The sequence below is a fragment of the Chanodichthys erythropterus genome, chromosome 5 (genome assembly GCF_024489055.1).
Source record: "Chanodichthys erythropterus isolate Z2021 chromosome 5, ASM2448905v1, whole genome shotgun sequence".
NCBI lineage: Eukaryota > Metazoa > Chordata > Actinopteri > Cypriniformes > Xenocyprididae > Chanodichthys > Chanodichthys erythropterus.
In genome coordinates, this window is record NC_090225.1 from 20917036 (window position 1) to 20936863 (window position 19828).

The window sequence follows — 19828 nt, forward strand, 5'->3', positions numbered from 1 at the left end:
AGAACTTGTTTTTCAAAGCCCTTACACTAAAAAAAAATGTTTTTAAAATATTTACACATTTCAATTTCATGAAACATATCTATCAAACTGAACTAAGTCATCTTTAAATAGTGTACACACTATGTGACGTATTTGATATAAAATTAAGTATGAATTTTGAATTTAAACAAAACTCGAAAATTGTTCAATTAATGTTAATACATTTTATATAAAGTTTTAACAGATTTAAATCACTGCAATTTGTTTAAATACTATTTTTGCCAAGATTTTTTTTCTCCTTTTTTTCCCCTTTTTCCTAGGGATTGGTATCATCATGGTTTGTTGGTTAGAATATTAGATGACAAAAGTTTAATTAATTAAATATGATGTGTAAAGAAGCAAGAGACATTCTTAGAAAACTTCTCACAGAAATGCCATGTGCATAATTTTTCAGTTTCTGCTGCATGTAAACACTAAAAATAAAAGCATTTAGCAGAGACACAGATACCGTGGTGAAAGCATCTGTTAACTGCTCGACCTGAAACAGGTAATGAATCTACCATGGATCATGTGAATCCTGTAAGAAATCATTTTACAGTAGTCAAATTGACCAGACTCTTGTTATTCTTAATACAAAAACACAGTATATACTTCAAAGAGCATTCAAGACTTACTGTCAAGAGGATAGCTTTATGGATTCACTCGGCTTGTTCTCCACACACTGTGCCTTTCATTTGTTTGTTGTGCAAAAGATGAGGTTGTTTTTCAGCCTGCAGGATGACAGCGAAAAAAACATGAGCTCTCATTCATAAACCCTTATTATTACGCAGCTTCTCTCAAATGTCATGGCGAGATCAAACACACCGCTATGTATTTTGCTGAAGCAAAGGAAATTTCATTTGCAACGCATGCAACCCTGTGTTTTTGTTGTATAGGACAACAAAGACGAAAGCCTGCTGATTCCGATGATACCAGATGTGAAATTGTACTTTCTTACCTCAAAACAGTGTTACAACTTTCATCTGAATTATCTTAACAGGATGATGGTCATATACAGTACTGTTCAAAAGTTCTTTGAAAGAAGTTTCTCATTTTCACAAGGCTGCATTTATTTTATCAAAAATACAGTAAACTGTAATATTGTAAAATATTATTACAATTTTAAAAAATTGTCAATTTTAGCATATTTTAAAATGTAATTTATTTCTGTGATGCAAAGCTGAATTATCAGCATCATTACTCCAGTCTTCAGTGTCACACGATCCTTCAGAAATCATTCTAATATGCTGATTTGGTGCTCAAGAAACATTTGCAATTAACAATGTTAAAACAGTTGTGCTGCGTAATATTTTTGTGCAAGCCATGATCATTTTTTTTTTCAGGATTATTGATGAATAGAAAGTTAAAATGAACAGGATTTATTTTTATTGGAATAAATAAAAATAAAAAATAATGTTTTTATTTTAATGTTATTTTTTAATCAATGCAGAATAGAGTGCCCCAGGGATGACGTGTTTTTGTAGGCAAAACCCGGAAGCGAGTTAGCATTTTAGGACTTCCGGTTCCAACGCCGTAAAGTCTATGGGTTTTTTGAATGGGTTTTTGCTAAATCGCCTGAAATAAGGTCTGTGGTAAACAAAGCCTCTAAATACTTTAACGTTTTGATCTATGACATAAAGCACACCAGTTATAACCCACTTGTGATTTTTTAAACTTTTACTGTCTTAAAATTGGCGGTTGCTAAAAAATTGCTAAAAGGGACTACTTCCTTTGGCGGGGACTTTAGACGTCATCATGACAAACAGGACATTTGGACAGCATTTCTCACGAAAAAGTGGATAAGTATTCATAACAGCACAGATCATAATCAGTGAGCATGTTTTTAAATAGAGTTGTTTTCTAAATAAAGTTTGAGGACGCTTGGTGGTGACGACGTTGATACGGACGACGTCCGTTTATAGCCTACTGTTAGCCTTTTATATCTGACGACTTTATTTAGGCTTCAAAATCTGTAAATGTTGTGTTAACTTGTAAAGATTATCTTGATAGACAAAACGTGTAAGTGTCATAACCCTTTGTTAAACACAGAGCTTATTTTCTGCGATTTTCCAAAAGTCTGTGGGAAAAATTAATAGGCTTTCAGTCGAGGGAACCCGTGCGCCACTAACTTCCGGGTTGGCCTACAAAAACGCGTCATCCCTGGGGCACTCTATAGAAGCATTCCAAAAAAATAAAACAAAAAAACTGACCACAAACTTGTGATTTCATTCCATTGCTCATTTATAATTGTTTCAACTTGTGCATGAAAAAAAAAAAATCATATGGGTTTTGAACATTTTTTGAGTGAAAAATTCTAAATTATAATAACCAAAACTTCCAAAAAGGAGCAAAAGGTCACAGAACAGGCACAGTTTATAATGCTACACAGACAGTAACCCTGTAGCTCCCATACAAAGTCATATATATATTTATACTATATATATATATATATATATATATATATAGAGAGAGAGAGAGAGAGAGAGAGAGAGAGAGAGAGAGAGAGAGAGAGAGAGAGAGAGAGAGAGAGAGAGAGAGAGAGAGAGTCAGACTTTCTCTTCTCCTGAAAAAGTCCTTTGAAAAAGTGAATGAGTCAAGACAAAAAGTCTTTCAAGGATTGCTGAGAATCTCAAGAAGCATTATTAAGGTTTTAGAGTAGAAAACTGAAGCGCTCAAAAGTTACAGTGTCAATATTTCAGCAGAGAGTTTTATTTAGAAGGAATAGAGCGGAGAAGCATGAAAGATTCACTCAGGGGATGATGTTCCCTCGTCTCCCATGTGTGCGTGAGCGTGCATTTAAATCGCCACCAGATTCTCTGGTGAATATAGCTCTGCCTGTGGGCACTGACAAGCGACCCGTTGTCCCTGAATGTCTGTTAATTTAAAACAAAATGGACTGTCACAGTGTTTCATATCAGGTGTGTTGATGAAAGCGTTGGTTCTCAGATGTTAGATCAGTGTGAGCAGCCTGACTGTGTGAAAGGACTGTGTTGACGACTGGGCTGCATATAAATGAGGGATGAGTTTAAAACCAAAGCAAGAAAACAAGAAAGGGTGATTTCTTTTGTCTATCCTTATTTTTCATTATGTCTCTTTGATGCTTGTTTTCTGCATATCATGTTTTTGGTCAATTCAATTTTTGCACTTTTGACCTCCAACTTTTGTCGTTCTGCAAGTTGTGGTTCTTTTGGTTGCAGTTTTAATACAAGTTTCACATTCTTTGTTCATGTTTTTCTATTTTAACTTTTTGTAAAATCATAGTTACTGTAAAGCTCTCAGAATGGACATACACAGGGCAAAGCACTATGAATGTTCAAATTCAGAAATGTGAAGCTTGCATTTTTGTTACAAACATTATTCACTAAAAATGTTTCGTTTTTTAATCTGTAAAACTTTTTTTCTTCCTTTTTCTTACTTTCTAAAGAAAGGACTACTTTTCTAGGTGGACGAACATCTGTGGGTGCTTTAAAACATTCAGCTTTCATTTACTTTTATTCAGTTATCAGACACTTTTATCCAAAGCAACTTATAAACGAGTGATAAGGAGTCTGTTACACGAGAAGTGCTAAAACACAAAGGTACAAAGCTGTTCAGAGGAGTACAGGCTAGAATAGAGATGAATAAATAAACGCCACATCCCTTATTGTTATCCTTGCAAATATTGTGCAGAATTTAGCATGGTCATGACATTAAAGTTAAAAGATTGTACATAGCTTTGCTTTACCCAGAAAAGTAAATAATTTTATCACACTAGTTTCATGCCGACACATTCAATGTTTAACTCTTGTGTCCAGTGTTGGGGAAAGTTACTTTTTACTCCTTAAAAAATAACTAATTGCATTACTTAGTTACTTTTTATGAAAAGTAATACGTTACATTACTTTTGCGTTACTTTTTTTCACCTGAGTTGAGCTTGCTTGTTTGTTTAATAACAACAACAAAAGAAGTTATATTTTTGGTAAATGTAAAGGCTCTTTCACACCAAAAATGAAATGAATAATCCCCAGGCTGAAGGAAATGCATATTTACACCTGTACAGTAGAGGGCGCAGCTCAAACAAACCTTTCAGCTGTGCTGCCATTCTGGATTAAAGAAGAATAGGATACAGGAGAAGAACGTTCAACACTCTTATTTCTAAACCTAATCTAATTTTTGCTTATTAGTATGGTTGAATTAGATCATTGAAGGTCAGCAGCAAAGACATTGGTTAATAAAGTGAGGTTAAATACAAGTATATCTGTGAAATTTAATATAGTTAATTATTCCATGTTTGCGTAAAATTCTTAGATTGCATTTCACTGTTTTTATTCATTTTGAGGAACACTGAATGTTTTCGTGCAAGTTCACATTTAGTCTAGAACTACAATAACTATCATTTTCACACAGCGCACACAACGCCTCTGCACTTTATTTCTCTCAACATGGGAACAGGAGGGCTGTCAGTCAATAAATGTGAAAAAGTAACTTGCGTTACTTAATTGAAAATGTTACTTACAGTGCACAGCATAAATGAGCAAATACTGAACAAATACAAAAGGTGTATTTTCTTTATGATCACTAATACAATTCATGGAAAGATGGCAAAACTAAAATGCATTAAACATATACATAATAAAAACTGAGAAATATATGTCATTGATAGCCATAAAATAAGTAAATTAGCCAATTTTGTTTAAATTAAGGATTGCAGAAATGAGTACACCCTAGATTTAATTCAACAAATGTATAATATTCTAGTACTTAGTATGCCCTCCATAATTTTGAATATACTGCTCTGACCCTTCTTGGCACGGAGTGTACAAGTTCATGACAAATTGTCACATCTGTCCTGTTTAACTCCTGGATGATGAGCTCCTTAAATGCCCTGATCTTTAATGGGGAGTGTTGCTCAACTCGTCTCTACAGAATCCCCCACAGGCACTCAAGAGTGTTAAGATTGAGTGCAATACATGTCCACAGAAGGTTTTTCGCCTTGGGAGAATGCATTTCCTCATTGTCATGTTGAAAAAATGCGGAAAGGGTAACATCTTCTGTTTCAAGTTTGTGTATTAAATTACACAGTGGTGTGGGAATTCATGACAGCATTGATAAAGCACAACTCCCTCACACCCTCAGCACTCATACATCCCTATATAAGAGCTTTACTACCACTGAACTTTACTGTGGGAACCAGGCACTTCTCACTGTACTCCTCCTCTAGCAACACCATAACATTTTGGATGCTGTTAGATCTAAAATGATTGATTTGGTCTCATGAGTATTGATTCCCAGAATCTATATTTTGTAAAGATGGGCTTTGGAAATGGCTAACAGACTTTATTGTGCCTTGGCTACAGTAGGTAGTTCCAGTGAGGACAACAACCATGCATGTCATTTCTGCAGGCTGCATCTTACTCTGTGAGATAAACAGTCACTCTTTCCATAGCTTTTGCTGGCTCTGAGACACTCGCTTGGTATTTCTCCTGCTCTTTGTCTAGCAAAAATATCCCTCATCACTATGAAAGCTTAAAATTAAGGCCTTATTATTTCAGGGGTCTTGTCACAAGTCCATTGTTTTTGAATTTCTGTTTTACTTTTGCTATATTTTCAGACTTAAAACAATGATTTGGTAATCCTCTTGCACCACTGTCCTCTTCTGTGCTAAGAAATAAGTCTCCTGACAGTTCTCTCCCAAGTGCTTCCATTGTTGTCAGCATTAAGTCTGAGAATGATTCAGTGGGCTATATAACACTTTTAATTGTCAAGAAATTACTTCTCTTCAAATGTTTTGGTTCAACATTCTTACCTGTTGGTCAAACATTGCCTTAAACTCGTACACAAGTGCTTCAGATTGCAAATGCAGTGCTGTACCAGGTGAGCTACTGAACAAGTTTACTATGACAGAAAAGCCATATGGAGCTGGTTATGTGAGGTAAACATCAAAATGTAATAGTTCACAAATCATGGACAAAAGCATTCATATAGTATGGTCAAACAGTATTGTGAATGGAATTGTATAAAAATAAGTCTTTATTAATGCCCCTGTAATCACAATTTGTGTCAAAAAGAATAAAATATGTTGGTGGAAAATGCAGCAAAACTTTATTTATTGGTACATTTTAGTAGTTTTGCAAAAATGTAGGTAGAGGCATTTTTGTTTTGAACCCGCTGTGTTGGTATAAAGTCTACAGTTACCACCGAGACTGAGAGCTGTCATGATTTAAACCAGCAAGTTTTTCACTATAACTACACCTTACAAGAAAAAAAAAATCTGTCTCGCCTCCTCATTGTACTGTTCTATCTGGCCTCGTTTTGTCTTTTTAACAGACTCTGATATATTGGAGTTCCTCTAGTTTCACCCATGAGTGAAGTGGTGCCACTTGCAAGCTCACATGGGACATTTCCCACAATGCTATGTAAGTTAGGATGTCACAGACAACCCACTGTGTTGTCAGACATCTTGACAAGACACAGAGGCATCATTATCTTGACGTTACTATGGGAACTGAAAAAACCAGCCCTCATTAAGTGTGAAAATGACAGATGCACACACACACACAAAGAAGAATGCATACACACCGAGACAGAGAAAATAACATTAGTTGATGGCAGTTAAGTAGAAGGAGGATGCAACCAATCATACACACACATATACAAATAATTGCAAAGTCATGTAGAGAAAGCAAGAGCAAAAAGAGAGAATAGATTACAAATGCTAAAAACAAAATCTGTTTGTTTAGAAGGGCCACAACAGAGCTGATGGAGGGTTTAGAACATTGAAATACTATTTGGGTTCCTGTATAGTCGCCTCAGCTGGAGATTGTGTTGCATGTTGAATATGTAACAGTTTATGCTGTGATTAATGGCTGGTGTTTCTCAGACTGAGAATCTGATAGATATATCTAATAAATATTTAAATACAACATCAGTAAATCTGATTTGGCTTAGCAAGAAGAGCTAAAGAGACTGTAATTCAATTTGGCTGACAGGCCCTGAACAGTAAAAGTGCTGCGTGGGTCCAATGCCATGTTGAATGTCATGGTAGATACTCCAGTAAATCACAAACCAGTTGACCTTGGAGGTTATTGTGAGGTGGTATTTCTTTAAATCAATCCCTTAAAAATTGTAAAAATGATCAAACAGACAATTGCAAAATTAACACTCTTTCTGATTCTTCGATGAATAGAAAGTTCAATGAACAGCATTTGTTTGCATTTATTAAATTTATTAAAGCATTTTTTAAATAGAAATCTTTTGTAACATTATAAATGTGTTCACTGTCACTTTTTTATCAATTTAACGAATCCTTGATGAATAAAAGTATTAATTCCTCTCTCTTTTTTTGTATCATTGTTTCCAAAAATGTTAAGCAGGAAAAACTGTTTTCAACATTGATAATAATAATAAATGTTTCTTGAGCAGCAAATCAGCTTATTAAAAGATCACGAGAGACTGAAGACTTGAGTAATGATACTGAAAATTCAGTTTTTCATCACAGGAATAAATTACATTTTCAAATTTATAAAAAAAAAAAAAAATTACTTAATAATATATAATAATAATAATATTTCACAACATTAATGTTTCTGTGTATTTTTGATTAAATAAATATCTTTCAAAATATAAAAAAATTATAATGTTTCCAAACTTTTGACAGATTCTGTACAAATTAGATTGTACAAATTCACCCTTAGCTATGGTAAAAAATTACTGTAAAACATTGGCTTGAGTGGCTTATTGCTTTACTAAAACATTAAGGGAAAAACAAAGACGAATGTAGCTGCAAGCAGCAATTAGGGTTCAAGCTTTTTAAGGCCTTTAAGCACATGTGTAAAAAGATATTATGTTTCATTTAGCAAGCCTGTGACCACCTATCTGAGATGGAAAATACCATTTATGGCCAATACAAGCAATTAACTAAGGAAATATGTTTCTTTAAGTGAAGTCACCTTTATTTATATAGTGCTTTTTACAATGCAGATTGTTTCAAAGCAGCTTTACAGTGATAACTGGTATATAATACAGGTGCTGGTCATATAATTAGAATATCATCAAAAAGTTGATTTATTTCACTAATTCCATTCAAAACAGAATTCAAAATTCCATACAGCACTCAATACTTAGTTGAGGCTCCTTTTGCCTGAATTACTGCAGCAATGCGGCGTGGCATGGAGTCGATCAGTCTGTGGCACTGCTCAGGTGTTATGAGAGCCCAGGTTGCTCTGATAGTGGCCTTCAGCTCTTCTGCATTGTTGGGTCTGGCATATCGCATCTTCCTCTTCACAATTCCCCATAGATTTTCTATAGAGTTAAGGTCAGCCGAGTTTGCTGGCCAGTTAAGAACAGGGATACCATGGTCCATAAACCAGGTACTGGTAGCTTTGGCACTGTGTGCAGGTGCCAAGTCCTGTTGGAAAATGAAATCTGCATCTCCAGCAGCAGGAAGCATGAAGTGCTCTAAAACTTCCTGGTATACGGCTGCGTTGACCTTGGACCTCAGAAAACACAGTGGACCAACACCAGCAGATGACATGGCACCCCAAACCATCACTGACTGTGAAAACTTTACACTGGACCTCAAGCAACGTGGATTGTGTGCCTCTCCTCTCTTCCTCCAGACTCTGAGAGCCTGATTTCCAAAGGAAATGCAAAATTTACTTTCATCAGAGAACATAACTTTAGACCACTCAGCAGCAGTCCAGTCATTTTTGTCTTTAGCCCAGGCGAGACGCTTCTCACGCTGTCTGTTGTTCAAGAGTGGCTTGACACAAGGAATGCGACAGCTGAAACCCATGTCTTTCATACGTCTGTGCGTAGTGGTTCTTGAAGCACTGACTCCAGCTGCAGTCCACTCTTTGTGAATCTCCCCCACATTTTTGAATGGGTTTTGTTTCACAATCCTCTCCAGTGTGCGGTTATCCCTATTGCTTGTACACTTTTTTTCTACCACATCTTTTCCTTCCCTTCGCCTCTCTATTAATGTGCTTGGACACAGAGCTCTGTGAACAGCCAGCCTCTTTTGCAATGACCTTTTGTGTCTTGCCCTCCTTGTGCAAGGTGTCAGTGGTCATCTTTTGGACAACTGTCAAGTCAGCAGTCTTCTCCATGATTGTGTAGCCTACAGAACTAGACTGAGAGACCATTTAAAGGCCTTTGCAGGTGTTTTGAGTTAATTAGCTGATTAGAGTGTGGCACCAGGTGTCTTCAATATTGAACCTTTTCACAATATTCTAATTTTCTGAGATACTGAATTTGGGATTTTCCTTAGTTGTCAGTTATAATAATCAAAATTAAAAGAAATAAACATTTGAAATATATCAGTCTGAGTGAAATGAATGAATATAATATACAAGTTTCACTTTTTGAATGGAATTAGTGAAATAAATCAACTTTTTGATGATATTCTAATTATATGACCAGCACCTGTATATATTCACCACCTATTGCGCAATCTCCATAAAAGTTTGCATGCTTCTTTTGAATCTTATGTCGCATGTGCTCACCTAATGTTGCAAAGTTCTGAGTTTTCATTTATGAACAATACACTCTAAAGAAAAATAGTTCTAAACAGTACCAAATTAGGGTTCTTCTGCTTGTAACAATAGCAGACCCTTTTCTGGTCCTAAATAGAACCATTTTTATAAGGTTCCATAAAGAACCATGCTTTCATAGTGCTATATAAGTCATCAATGGTGTTACAAATAACCTTTTTATTATAGTTTATTTTATATTAGTATCTTTACAGTTACAGTATGTCTCTTCTATTTGTTTATGTAAAAACAATGTTTATTAAGGCCGAAATAAGCAAAAAATGGCAATATGTGAGCCCTTTACAATGTTAAAAGGAACAAGTGATATATAAAAGTACTAATTTAAAAAAATCTAAAAATACATGGATCATGAATTCAATATCTCTCTTACTTGGTGGAAGAAGAGAAGATAAGTATCCTTTAGTAAATAGAGCTGCTTACATGTTCTAAACTAAAAAGAGAAAAAGACATGACCATAACCAAATTGAAAGTTAAAATCTAAAGACATTTTAAGAAAGAAATTATTTACTAGTCAAGAGTGTGTTGGCAGTCAGTGTATTTTGGATGGCTGCTGAGCTCCAGAAAATCAATAATGAGGTGGCTTTGACAGTTACTGATTTAAAAAACAAACAAACAAACAAATAAAAAAGGCGGGGGAAAAAGATCCTAACACAAAGAACCATTTCAGCATATAAAGAGTTATGGTTCTAAATAGAACTGTTACTACGTGTAAAGAACCATACACTTGGCCAATCCAAAAATCCAAAATATCCACACATAATAAAACTTCCTTTTGGCAAGCTCACAATTATCTTCTTTAGATCCCTATGCAAAACTTCCACAAAGAAAAAAAAAATACTCTCTACTACTGACTGATAAAGATTTTTTAAACTTTAAAATGTTGGAAAATGTGCTGCCAAACAGTTAATGTCGAGTTACTGCTGTGTTGCTGCTGCGTTACAGAGGGAGATGGCACAGTCTGTCTGATAGAAAAAGAGAGAATGCGAGATGCACACAAACCAAAACACTCTGCAGGGCTAAGACATCATATTGAATTGAGAGATATGCATCCCATTGTGTCATTTATATACTGTATTGTGTATTTGAGCTTGTGCTGTCTTCCCAGGGCTCTGGTGGATGATCACAGCTACACACAACAGCAGAGGTTTACACACACACAAACACACTTCTCAGAAACACAAGGGATCTGCCAGTAACCATAAAAACACCTATTGCACCCTGTTGAGCCAACAAACGCTCCCTCAGAGACCTGCTGCTCCCAGATCTCACTGAAAAGACAGCAGGAGTGCATGAGCATATCCAAACACACCTGTAGATTTCTGCATGTTTTCAAATTGGTGATTAGTTTGCGGGATGCTAAAGTGCAAATAAAGAATTCGGACTTAAAAGAAGAAACATTCCAGATTCTGCAGAACATCGTGACATTAACGTGAACAACTCTGTTGAGAGGATGCTTTTCACTGTCAAACCATGCTGGTGAACATGATCATCAGGTTTTACAAAAACTTGTGGAGCTCATGCAGCTTAAGTGCAGCTGTCCTGTCATTAAAGCAAATGAGGGACAAACCAAATACTGAGACATTATGTAATTCATTAAAACAGTAACTCTCCACTCAAACTGCTATGCTAAAAAAAGAATTAAAATGTTGTATTAAATTAGAAAACACCATAACTGAGAAGCATTTTTACCAGTGCTCTGACTTATGTCCGTCTGAATATAAATCAATACACTATTGTTAGAGGAAAGAAAGGAGGAAGAAAAACCTTGTCATACACACACATACACCAATCAGACCACTTGCTACCAAGAAATAAATGTGCATCAGGGCGGACAGAGAGCCTGCAGGCAGAACGGCTTCAAAGCCTGTTCACAGTGTGTGTGTGTGTGTGTGTAAGAGAGAGAGAGAGAGAGAGAGAGCGCGCGTGAGTGTTTCCGCCCCCACACTGTCATTTTCACACCTGTTTCTATGTGATAAGACTCTTCTCCTTTATTTTACTCTCATGATAATAAGGGCTTGTGCCTCCCCAAAACTCACACAAACATGCCTAAATTAGGACATACCTTTTATTGTTTTTTATAAAGCTGATTATAATGACTACAGAATAACGCTAACCTTAAAATAATATTTTTTTATTTTGTACTTTATTTTTTTATTTTATTTTTTGAGAATCTCTACAATTCTGGAGATGCGGGTTGTACACTAGCTCACGACACAAAAGCTGTGGCTCACAGGAATTCAGATTTGAATTCGACCTGAGCCATGACCTGATCCCGTTTTCCCCCTCTTTCCATACTTTTCTGTGTGCTCTATTGTCCTTTGAATAAAGGCAAAAAAGTACAATTATTTTAAAATGCATAATTAAAAACACATTATATTTTTTAATTTTTAAGATAATTTTGGAATTAAAAATAAACAATTCAAAAGTTTGGGGTTAGTAAGGTTTTTGTTGTTGTTGTTGTTTGAAAGAAATACTTTTCAAATACTTTTATTTAACAAGGATGCATTAAATTGATCAAAAGTGACAATGAAGAAATTTATAAATGTTACAATTTTTTTTTTTTTTTCCAAATAATTGCTGTTCTTTTTATTCATACATTCTATTCATCAAAGAATCCTGAAATACAAATGTATCAGAATTTCCTCAAAAATATTAAGTAGCACAACTGTTTTCAACAATAGCTGCGTCTCATTTCGAAGGCTGCGTCCTCCGGAGGTTGCATTTGAAGGCTGCATTCGTCATCAAAGTGGTCTCATTTAAGAAAAATAACTGTTAGATTGCAAAGAAAGAAAGAAATTAAAGTATTTTACACCTCACAAGGAATAACAGTCAATTTTATTAGTTACTCTCCTTATAAGACATCCTTGATGACATATGTAGTCTTCAAATGCAACATCCAGAGGACGCAGCCTCCGAAATGAGACGCAGCTAATGATAATAATAAGAAATGTTTCTTGAGCACCAAATCAGCATTTTAAAAAGATTTCTGGAGGATCACCTGACACAGAAGACTGGACTTACTGCTGAAAACTCATTAAGCTTTCCCATCACAGGAATAAATTATATTTTACATTTTTTTTTAAAAAAACATTCATTTTAAATTGTAATTATATTTTACAATATTACCATTTTAACAGTATTTTTTGATCAAGTAAATTTAACCTTGGTGAGCAAAAGAGACTTCTTTTTAAAAAACATTTAAAAATCTTAACTGACCCTAAATTAAACATTGGACAGTATAATGCATTTTATTTATTATATGAATATATTGAATATGAATATATTTTTCCAATACAGAATGCACCTGGATATCCTCAAAGGGAGGTTTTGGAAGTTCTATCGACAAATTTATCCCCAAATTAACCACATAATGATTTTTATACTGAACAAAGTTTATATTAACCCTACCTCTAAACCTAACCCATTCAGAAAATCATTCTGCATACTAAAACATAATTTGATGATTTGATGGGGACTGAAATTTTGACCACACACACACACACACACACAAACAACACAGTGAAGTACCTTTCCTGTGCACATCCACTGTAAAAAGCTTGTAAATCAAATTTCATAGTTCCTGGAGATACCCTTACTCAATCCTCATGTTGGTGCACACGCATATTCATGGACAATAAAAACCCACACAAAAGGCTACAAGTGCAAAACCACCAATTTTGCTTCTTTTCTTTTTTTTTTTTGTGCTGTTTTGGGTCAGCATACAAAACACACAGACACAGAATAATGACAAACTAACTACACACTCTTATCCCCCTGCCTGTTATACTTCCTGTTTAATCTAACATCAGCTTCAACAGAATGGACAGCACATGGGTTTCTGTGTGTGTTTGTCAAAGAGACTAACAGTGAATCAATATGAGTGACTGGTTGATCTTCTCTCGCCGTTAGCCAGCATAAATCTCTGTGATACATGACATGAGTGTCTTAAACACATGCACACACGCACACACTTTTGTGTTTTGTCTACATCTCTCTCTGATTAATGCATGTGCCACTGCTGTCCTGTAGCGCATTACAGATCACACAAGTGAATCACACATAAGAAGCAATACCAATAAATAACAGTATGGAGAGATGGATGAGGTCAACACTTCAGAGGCCACACAAACACACACTTGTCTAGGCTTGTGATTAAACAAATCCATCTCAGTCCAAAAAATCACTCTCTGAGACGAGACACCAGTGTAACCAAATTCCAGAGGCATCTTTGCTCCCAAATGGAAATTATTCAGTGAGCAGCAGACAGAAATGAATCACAGAAAAATCCATACATTAATTGAACATTTAGAGAAAAGAATAAGAAGATGACAAATTTATGACTTAAACACAAAGAGAAAAAGGGACTTTGCGCAACAGATTTAAGGGGCAACAATATACAACACCGTTCAATATACAACACCAGTTTGGGGTCGGTACAAATTTTTGACGTTTTTGAAAGAAGTCTCTCATGCTCACTATGCTGCATTTATAAAACTGTAAAAACTGTAAAATTATGAAACATTATTACAATTTAAAACAACTGTTTATTATTGTGATATATTTTAAAATGTAATTTATTCCTGTGATGCAAAGCTGAATTTTCAGCATCATTATTCCAGTCTTCAGTGTCACATGATCCTTCAGAAATCATTCTAATATGCTGAATATGCTGATTGCTGCTCAGAAACATTTCTTATTATTATTATAAATGCTGAAAACAGCTGTGCTGCTTCATACTGTTGTGGAAACTGAGATTTTTCTCTAGAATTCTTTTGATGAAAGTTCAAAAGAACAACATTGTAAATGTCTTCACCGTCACTTTTGATCAGTTTAGTTTAATTTAAAATTTCTTTAAAAAAAAGTTTAACTTTTTAACAGTAGCATAAATTTTAAAGTATTTTTCTTCAATATGGGGTTTTCCTGAAAAATACTATAGTATGCATTTAGTGTACAAAGAACTTTGATTTACTTACCCACAAAGCAGCAGAGGGCATGAAATGGTGTGTTCAATTACAGCAGGACCTCAAGGACAGAAGCCAGTCAGAGAAGGAATTCCAATCAATCAGTACGGGGGCACCGGCTGACCATGGGGAGCACCAGGACTTTTCCCAGTGGGCTGGTCGACTTGCGGGTCAATACTAAATTTAGCTACAAGGTAAACAAACAAAGGGAAAAAAGGCTCTAACATTGTCACACCAAGCCATTTATACTATGGTCACCACATCTGTCAAATTTTAAAACCATTTGCTCATATTGCATTATGTATTTCTCAGCCTAGATATTTAACAGATTTACTGATTGTTGTCCAATTTAACATACACTAATTTTTATTAAAGTCCCCCTTTAGTGAAAATCAAGTTTTTAATGTTGTTCATATGTCTACACTCTAAAAAATGGCTGGGTAAAAATAACCCAATCCCTGGTTTTGTCCATATTTAACCCAGCAGTTTTTAGAGTGTACCTGGAGTTTTTAATATGCTTTAATACAAGCCATTTGCAAATTCATATGTCAGCACCATTGAGGAGTATTTTCTCTTTAAAACTGCAGTAAACCAAAGACAGTCTCAAACCCGTGGTTTGAAATCGCTGGTGTTTCTGACGTCACAAACTACCTTGTAACCAATCATGTCAACTTGCCGGCGGTGTTTAGCATATCATTAACTGACCGCGCAAGGGAGTCTTAAAAGAAGGTTATCCCGGTATATTTTTCTGTTGATATGAAAAATCGGGCAAGATTTAGCAATATAACGGGAGTATGATATAATACAACGTTAGGAACTATAATACTTTTCTCCACTGATGTTCTGAGTTGTTCAAAGCGTTTCTAAGGATAGGCTACTGATTGTTAGAAGGCAGCTGTCTGACTTATGAATGTGAACATGGTTAGCAACACATTATTAGCTGTTTAATAATGTAGCCAAGCAAAGCACTAATCATATTAATTACCGTTATGTGTCCGACGTAACCATTGTGCAGCGTTTACCTCAGTAAGTTCACCGACTGGATCTCGTCTGAGCTCGTGCGAGTGAGTGGAGGCGGGGCTAATTATCATATTCATAGATCCGTGTATATTGAATGAGGCAAAGGTGTAGAGTTACATTCAATATATTTTAAGGCATTAGCATTTTTTTCACAGGAAAAAAAAACGTTTAAATATGTAATTTTGGTGATCAAAGATGAGTTTTAAGGGATGAAATTATTGACTACACAAGGACTTTAAAAGACTTCTTTCAAAAACAAAACATCTTACAGACCACAATCTTGCACAGTAGTGTAAAAATATTACACTGTCATAATCTATATACCTGTAAATGAACTAGATAACACAGCAGACATTGTTTTTATTTGGCTGGTATGTCCCAGACAGTTTTTTAGTCCCTGCTATAACGTCAAATTTAAAATGTTCTGAAATGTCCTTTAACTCAAGCCTGTCCATCATCAATCACTCTCTCTCTCTATTCAGAATCAACAAGTGTAATCTTTGTAAAAGGCTGAAGATGCAGATCTCAATCTTGAAAAGGATTATGGGATGCCACTCCACTCAGACTTAAGGGGCAGACAAGAGTAGAGCAGAGGCTCGGAGAACATCCAACATTAACACTTAAACATGGACCAGCACAGATAAATTGAAAAATTCAATTCAATTCAAATATGAATCTGCTGCAATATATGCTTTTCCCTATCTATACTATAGTCTAGTACATAAAATATGCATCAGCATGAACTTAATATACAACAAGACCAATTAAAAGTCATTAAATCAGCATTAAAAATCAACAAACAAATAAAAACAACTGAACAAAAATAAATTTTATCTCAATATGTCCTCACTATACAAAGAAATAATTAATGATCCAGTTGACAGGTTACGGGTGCAGAAACACTCTGCATTACGTGCTCGTGCATGCCTAAAATGAGGAACATGTCGACTCTGTCATTGATCACCCTGAATTAATGGTTTCCAATGTGTAAACTGTAAGAGAAGTGCATACAGGAAAAAAAAACGATTATATATGTAACTGCATCAGTCAGCACTGAACATTTTTAAACAAGACACCTATACGTTATTATCATTGACAGATATGCCACATCTGCCATCCCACTCCCTCTAAGCCCTGCCTACTGTTTGCATTTCCAAAACCAGCAGCATCTTAGAAAGCAGATCTCAGCATCCCTGTGTGTGCTCATACTGAAAGCTGCACTGCTATTTCATGCCCTGCTAAGTCTAGGCAGTTCATTAGACACCTGCATGCTGTTATCATTGATCTCAATGTGATTCTTCTGTCATCTTTCTTTGTCCTTTCTGAAGAATCTTCAGTCAGAACAAGATGCCAGCAGATCCGTATTCCTAATTTTTTGCAAGATTATTCACTGACTCTTCTTGTCAGCTGGGTACTGAAGCAAGTAATCACAGTCCTTGGAACTAATTTAATGTGACTTTCGATCATTCCCCTAACAGTCTCACTTCCTGCACCACTAAACAGGTTAATTGAAGTGATCGGTTATTCATTGTCCATCTGTATAACATTTTATCTTGTGGCTCTTTTTTTAAACATACCAGATTAAATTTAGATAGCTAAATAATGAATTCTGTTGCTCACAATCTAAGCTCTGTCAACAAACACCAACATTATTCTTTGTCTGTCTGTCCAGGAATCAGTCAATAAATCCATGAGTTGAACCTCCTGACTGTTTTTCTCTCACAGCCCACACTCACATCTATCTTGCCATCAAACATGTATTCAGTTCTCTCTGCTACACACACGTTCTTTGACTTCAACTGTTTTTAAGCTGAGCTAATTATATTTTTTATCGCTTAACCCTAAGCCTCTCCCTCACAGAAGTATTTTTTGGATTTGGGATTTTTTTATTAAAAGATAATATTAAAGTTGCAACAGATCCTTTCTTCCAAAAGAATCAGAGTGAAGCAGTTTATCAAGGAGAGAAAAAAAATGTAGGACAGGGATTTGGTTCAATTCATCATCTGTTGACTGGATGGCAGCAGATCCGAATGCAGGCTTGTAGTCAATTGTACAAAAGTGACGGGATTTATGTGAATCAAATGATAAACTTTAGTCAGGGTAGCGCTATATTTCATTTCTGACAAGAATGAAAACGAGGCTGCGAGGGAAAGAATACATTGCGTTTAACAATTTTTTAGCTGACAAAACGTCTTTCAGAAAAAAAAAAAAATCCATAAAACAGTTACTTGATTTAAGACCTTTATACAGTGTGTGCCTTTGTAAAGACTGTACATCTTGGGTGTGTATATTACATAGACACAGTATATATATATAAATAAAGAAAAAGAAACATATCTTTTTCAGGATACTGAATTTTAGAGAAAATTTTGTTGGAATAGGTTTAAACATTTTTTTTTTATGCTCACGCTTGTTCAGTGAAATATAAACAATTATTGCACATGCACCTGAAGGTACTAACAGTTTACAGGCAGTAGACAATAAGGTCACAGTTCCAGAAACTTAGGACACTAAAGATACCTTTCTATTGACATATTACCTGCATGAACATGCCATAGTCCTGCTATAGGGAGGCATGAGAACTGCAGATGTGGCCAGAACAATAAACTGCAATGTCCCTAATTTAAGACAGTGCTACAGAAAGATACAAAGGAAAACTGATTATGCTTTCAGTGCCAAACCTCATGTCATGTTTATATCTCACAGCAAAAACGGCCGAATCTGGCTCAGTCCATGATGAGAAGATGCACTGTAGGACTTAAAGCAGCTGGTGGCCACACCACATACTGACTTCCAACAACTTTTGATAGTTGTTGGATCTTTTTATGTGCATACAAATAATTACATGTTATAACATTTGCTGGGGGGGGGGGGGGGGGCGCAGTTTAAAGTAAGAAGACGTTTTTTTTCTTTTCCTTTTTTTTTTTTTTGGCTGAGTTTAGATACAGTAGTGGCCAGTAGTACACAAGTTGTAAACACATCCTAACTGTTTTATTTGTCATGATGCAATGAAACAAATCAAATTGTGTGGACATCAATTTTGGCCTAGTGGTCATACCAATCTTGCACTCATTATTCCCAGCCTATAATTCAATAAACCACTGTTGTGGCAAGTATAAGCTATATTATTAGATGGTATTTAGTGAAAATGGGCAGATGGAAGGGGCTGTCCTCTGCAACGAAGGAGGATATTGTTAAAATGGCTAAATCTGGTCAGTCGGTTTTGGATATTACAGGATGTGAATAGTCACAGTGTCCACAGAATCATTTCAATGACACCACTGCCATCCGCATTTTGACAGGAGGATGAAAAACACCTGAATGTGGAACCACCCCAAAAAGACCAGCTTCTAAAAACTGGATGAGACCTCCAACCTCCAGTTTCATCTTTAACTGTAAGCCAACGGCTATAAGAGGATGGATTAGGAAGTTGTGTATCAGTAAAGAAACCATTTATTTGTCTTAACACCTTGCATTTGCCAAAGAACATATAACGATTGAAGCAGCATTCTGCAGTCTGACAAGTCAAAATTTGACAACCTTTTCAGGTATGTTAGTAGGAGATGACTGGAGTGTTTTAATACCAAATGCATGCTTGGCGCCATTAAGCACAGTAGGGGAAATGTATTGGGGACGCATGTCTGCAGCAGGTGTTGGAAGGATCTACAAAGTTGCTGGCACTTTTAAAATGGACCAATACTTGGGAATCCTGCTGAACACAATGCAGCCAAGTATGGAGGATCTGTTTGGAGAGCAAATGTGTATTTTCCAGCCTGCTCAGTCCCCTGACCTTAAAACCATTGAAAATCTTTGGGAAATTAGAAACATGAATTGTAAAAAGGTCTTCATGAAGGTCTTCCAATGAAGCTCAACTTCGGGAAGAACTTAAGGAGGGTTGAAAAATAAGTTAAGCACGACACATGCACAAATTTATGCCTATGGCTTGCTGTAACCAAAAACAAGGATGAACCAACAAAATATTAATAACTGATTACATTGTAGTCAATGTATGCCTGAGATTCCTGAGTTTTTCTATGCCTTTTTTGAACAATACAATTAAACACATTTTTAATTGCTGAATTTTGCCATTTTAATACCTTAAAGTTTAGTGTATTCTTCTTCCCAATATAACATACTCCTCATATTTTGATTGTTTAATAGAAACTGAAGTGTCATTAAAAGCAAATATCCTGTCCAGACATCACCTTTTGGCCACTACTATACAGTCAAACCAAAAAATATTCAGAATTTTTTATATTTTTACTAGTGGGTGCAGGACACTATAGTTCATTTAAGTAA

The 19828-nt window shown here is 35.5% G+C and overlaps 1 protein-coding gene across 1 annotated transcript in view; it reads right to left on the bottom strand.

Moving 5' to 3' along the window:
- Nucleotides 1–704: 704 nt before the first annotated feature.
- Nucleotides 705–19828, bottom strand: part of rbm25a (RNA binding motif protein 25a) — a 48200-nt gene continuing 29076 nt past the window's right edge. Inside the window, exons 19-20 of the mRNA XM_067386522.1 lie at nt 14522–14696; nt 705–749 (exon numbers count right to left, since the gene is read on the bottom strand). Of these exons, the coding sequence (XP_067242623.1) occupies nt 14607–14696 (90 nt within the window). The 3' untranslated portion in view covers nt 705–749; nt 14522–14606. The remainder of the gene's footprint in view (nt 750–14521; nt 14697–19828) is intronic.